Source organism: Ipomoea nil, unplaced genomic scaffold (assembly GCF_001879475.1).
Source record: "Ipomoea nil cultivar Tokyo-kokei standard unplaced genomic scaffold, Asagao_1.1 scaffold2036, whole genome shotgun sequence".
Classification (NCBI taxonomy): domain Eukaryota; kingdom Viridiplantae; phylum Streptophyta; class Magnoliopsida; order Solanales; family Convolvulaceae; genus Ipomoea; species Ipomoea nil.
This window is the reverse complement of record NW_017618464.1, coordinates 1,681,980-1,686,629: the sequence shown is the minus strand read 5'-3', so window position 1 is coordinate 1,686,629 and position 4,650 is coordinate 1,681,980. Positions and strand designations below refer to the sequence as shown.

The window sequence follows — 4,650 nt, the reverse complement described above, 5'->3', positions numbered from 1 at the left end:
ATAATAATAATAATAATAATAATAATAATAATAATAATAATAATAATAATAATAATAATCCAAACAAAACTACATACAAAATAAAATTAAAATAAAAATAAAGAAAAAAAGTAAGAAGAAGACAAAGGGCTCCCTTTGTAAATGATGTGAGATCATTTTGATCTCATATGGAGAATGTTTGGAAATAAGAGCTCTTGAGGTCCTCTATATAAATAACAAAGATCCTAAGAATATAATATATTAATCTTCACTAAATTATTTTTCCTACAAGTCTCATGCATTTCATTTCCTTTCCAAACACGAAAGTCACACTACATAATGTTGCCTAGAACTGTTTATACCTCAGCTAATTGAGCTTTTCCTGTTTCCACCAGATCCTTTGCGTCTGAACTGATAAGGATAGAATGCTTCACCACCGGTTGAAGATTCAAAATATCAGTTGCTTGAAAAGGTGTGACAGCATCAAGATCATATTTTCGAGCTGCAACGGTTACTCCAACCTGTTAAAGAATACCACAGTCAATAGAAGCATAAGCAATATAAAATATTAACCACGTTGTCTTATCCATTCATAGAAGTGCAACATTGAATAGCAATAAGAAACAAAATTCATATGAACAGTTAATGAGATACCCATGAGGTACCTTCAGGCAAAGATTGCATAAAACTGGAATTTTCTTTACCTGTAATCTTGCATCGTCAGGCAATTCCAACTGAAAAATTATCAATTAGAATCTGATTACAAATGAAAGTAATAGACAAGAACCTGTGGAAATTTTTAATTACTTGATACCTGATATTTTTGTTTTGAGAATTCTTTGATGTCAGACCACAAACTAGCAGACGTGACAATCAAACACAATTAATAATCAGAATTATTGGAAAAGCAAGTATCACAGGCATAGACAATTCAACATTGATTAATGATTATGGACCGCAAATAGAGCAAAACCAGAGTTTCTGGGAGGATACAAAGAGCACCTAATATCTTTATATCTTAATCAGATAAACTCTACGGATCAAAATGTTTTAAAGTGGGAAGGAAGCAAACAGTTTAAACCAATATTGATATGATTAGTGGCTGGTAAACTCAAGCAAAGCATTCAGTGTCTCAATGACCATGAACATCCAATTTCAAATATGTGGATGAAAAATAAATTTATAAGCTAGCATGATATGATAATAGCTAATGGAAAGCATTTACCAGGAATGGGATAGGAGCCAAGCATTTATTTGGGGACAGTAGAGATTGTACATTTTCAAAAGGATTTGGGGAATGATTTATTGGCCCGGGGAGAGACCAGGTCATCTCCGCCGTCGCCCCCAACCTCCTCGCCACGTACGAAGTCCAATTCGTCGTCCCTTCTCGACGCCAGAACGATTTCTTGAGCCGATTTCATTGTTGTGACTTGTGAGGCGTGAGAAGTACTTTTTTTCTTCAACGAGGAGGTTTAAATAAGAAATAAACACCTCAACGGTCAGTTGAGGTTTGAATTTTTTTATTTTTAAAATCTTTTATTTTACTTTAAATACATTGTGAGGGTTTTTTTGTCTTTTTTCCATTGAAAGTATTTTTTTTTCTATTTTTAATTTGTTTTTAAAATTTGACCGTAAGAATTTTGAGTTAAATTTATTTTAAAAATGTTTAATTATAATAATTGTTGATATATTAAGAATTTCTAGTTAAATTTATTTTTAATTGTTTTAACTTTTGGTATATATTGTGATTTTAAATGCAAATTTTAATATTTTGATTTAAAATCAAAATTGAAATTATAAGAGTAAATATCAGTCAAGGTCCTCCGAGTTTGGTGATTTAGCCACATATAATCCTAAATTTTCTATTTACCATCTATGGTCCTCTTACTTTCAAAATATTACCTTCTTCTGTCCTTCTGTTAGTTTCTTCCGTTTGTGCCGTGTAAACCAAGGGTAGAATCGTACTTTCTCTTTGTTTATTCATTTTTAAGGTGAAAATATCACATATTTTGCGTAATTCCTTCTCCTCCGCGGTGAAATTAGCGTCGGCGAGAGAGTGCCGGGTATATGGGCTAAGGCAATCGCAGAGCAAATCGGAATACATAAACGCCAACTTGTATCGCTTCTCCACGACTGTATTAATGTGCGATTTCACGGTGGAGCTGTCGCGGGAGCCAAAATCTGGGCAAGTTCTCTTGCTCATAGCCTTTGCGCTCATCGTCGTCTCTAATTTTCACGATCTTATTTTTTGAATATGAAGTTTCGAATCAATTTTAGAGAGCTCCAATAAGGTCAACCCAGTTTTTCTCTTTCTCGCGCTCTCTGTATTAGGCCTTAATTTTGAACTTCAATACCTGTAGTTTGCACTTCAATTTCCTGTTGTAATAAATTTGAACTTGAAGTTAGAAGCTTCAAGTTTTAGTCTTTGTTTAAAATGTGGCATTTTGAGGTTGTTCCTTGGTGTTCAGGGGATTTGGGAGTTTAACTTAATGAATTGGGAAGAAAATCGGACTTTACTTGGAGTTTAACTCATTGGATTGGGAAGAAAACTGGGCATTTTGGTTGTAGTTTTTCTATTTTTTTTAAAGAATTATTTCTTAAAATACTTGTAAGTCAGAATTTAATGACCAGTTGTTTTCTCTAATCTGCACATATGGAACCTTCTCAAAGGCTTTATAGCCAATTTTGATTCTTAGGTCTTGGTCTTTATTAAAGTTCAAGATGTCCCAAACAAACTCAGCTGCCCCACTTGATTTCCTCTGTTGAAATTCTTTATCTACATCACATCTCCCCTTGATTTGAAAGTTAAAGTACTCCAGTCTTTGTGTCTAGCTCCCCATGAAGATGCAAATGAGTGAAGGATTCCAGAGGGAGTTTCTCCTTGGCATGAAGTTTCAGGGCCTTGGAATCTCCGTCGTACCTAAGCGAGGTCTCCATTTATGCAAATAGTATTTTCGTGAGCGATTTTGCTTTTAGTGGGTTTTGGGAGATATGAAGGTTTAGATAAGCCCTAAAAATGGTGGATAGTAAGAGGTACGCTCAGAAACTCCCCCCCCCCCCCCCCCCCCCTCCCCCCCGCTCTTCTCCCTCATTTCGCTTGTACTTCGAATTGTGTTTTAGGGGGTTTTGGGTTTAGAATTTGAAATTTTCTGGAAGTTGAAGTTTTGCATATGGTTTTAGGTTCAACATTTTCGGGTTTGCTTTTAGAGGGGGTGGTTTATAAATATGTGATATTTTCACCTTAAAATGAATAAACATAGAGAAAGTACAATTCTACCCCTGGTGTACACCGCGCAAACGGAAGAAACTAATCGAAGGACAGTAGAAGGTAAGATTTTGAAAATCGGAGGACCATAGGTGGTAAATTGAAAGTTTAGGACTATATGTGGCCAAATCACCAAATTCGGAGGATCTTGGCTTTTACTCAAATTATAATTATAAAGTTGAAATTATTAATTAGAGTTAATTCTTTTTTTGGTCCTACTTTTATAGTTTTATTAGGGCATTTTCATTTTTAGTCTATCATAATTAATTTTTCCACATTGCGACCACTCTTTTTTGGATTATGTCATTTTTAATCATATGTTAGTTTTGTTGTCAGTTGTCTGTCTAGAACAGGGGTGTTTATGTCATTCCATGTTATGTTCTTCTCATTTAATATTTCTTGCAGGTTATAATTTCTCATTCCTAGCCTTTTAGGATATCATATACGACTCACCCACAATCCAACATTCAAAGCCTAAAATCTTTTACAAGGTTGTTCTCTCAAAAAAAAAAAAAAAAAAAAAAAAAAATCTTTTACAAAGTTGAAATTGAATAGAAAGATAGAGTTAATTCCAGCAATGGTCCTCCGACTATTGTGATTTTTCAAAATTGATCATCGTCTTTTAATTTGGACGAAATAGACCCTTGACTATCAAATTTGTTCCACTATTGGTCCTTCCGTTAACCATCAGTTAAATAGGGGTTAAGTAAAGGGGTACAAGCGTAATTTCCTTAGCTAGGTCTCTTAAGTAAAGGGGCACAAGGGTAATTTCCTATCCCCTATCTCACTAGAAGTTGTAATGTCTTCCGCGATAAGAAACCCTCCAAGTCCTCCGGCTGGATCGGTGGCATACGAACTCTCTCTGAACAGTTGGAGCATGAGAAAGGTACCAGAGGAATGGTTCGCAGATGAGGAAAAGGTCTGGAAAACGGTAGAGTTGTTGCAAGAGAGCCAAACTTCGGCAATCCGATCCTCCGAGCCTGACAAAATTCGGTGCGAAATCTGGGACGACGAATATTCTGTCTTCGAAAATACCACCATTTCTTGCTGATGTGGCCACGCCTGCGTATCACTGTCCAATCCAAGCTTCTCTCTGAAGCAGCTGCCTACTGTTGTGTCAGCTCGTCGAATTTCCAATACAATGTTCAGTTTCTTCAGTCTCATTGATCATCCACAAAGAATTAGCTTGGGGTTTCATTTTTCTGGTAACTAGCAATGGAGGGCTCAAGTAAGAGAATTGGCCCGAGCTTCACTTTGGGAAGATTCTGATAATGATAGTGGGAGTGATTATGAGTACAAGGAGGAAGATGAAGGGGAAGAAAGTGAGGAGAGTTGGTGATTTGGAAGCAGGGAGAGATAGCATCATGCTTGAGAATAGTATCAATGGCATGTCAGATTGCAACTAT

General features: G+C 35.8%; 1 protein-coding gene across 2 annotated transcripts; it reads right to left on the bottom strand.

Annotated features, from left to right (window-relative positions):
* Positions 1-229: 229 nt before the first annotated feature.
* On the bottom strand, positions 230-1,366 carry LOC109147886 (clustered mitochondria protein-like). 2 transcript variants are annotated; one of them, XM_019295543.1, is made up of 4 exons: positions 1,205-1,366; positions 794-836; positions 684-713; positions 230-500 (listed from the first exon to the last, which is right to left on the bottom strand). In XM_019295543.1, exons 1-4 carry the CDS (start codon positions 1,255-1,257, stop codon positions 336-338), a joined length of 291 nt encoding a protein of 96 aa, XP_019151088.1. In that variant the 5' UTR covers positions 1,258-1,366; the 3' UTR covers positions 230-335. The 2 variants fall into 2 exon arrangements, with proteins under 2 accessions (XP_019151088.1, XP_019151087.1); XM_019295542.1 differs by having other exon boundaries at positions 235-500; positions 645-713; positions 1,205-1,349.
* Between the last annotated feature and the right edge of the window lie 3,284 nt (positions 1,367-4,650).

Excerpts from the sequence above, each read along its gene's own strand:
- LOC109147886 (XM_019295542.1), bottom strand. The coding sequence starts at position 1,257 with ATGTACAATCTCTACTGTCCCCAAATAAATGCTTGGCTCCTATCCCAT. Across the intron at positions 714-793 it reads TCTCAAAACAAAAATATCAG|TTGGAATTGCCTGACGATGC; the intron begins GTATCAAGTAAT and ends ATAATTTTTCAG. Across the intron at positions 501-644 it reads TATGCAATCTTTGCCTGAAG|GTTGGAGTAACCGTTGCAGC; the intron begins GTACCTCATGGG and ends ATTCTTTAACAG.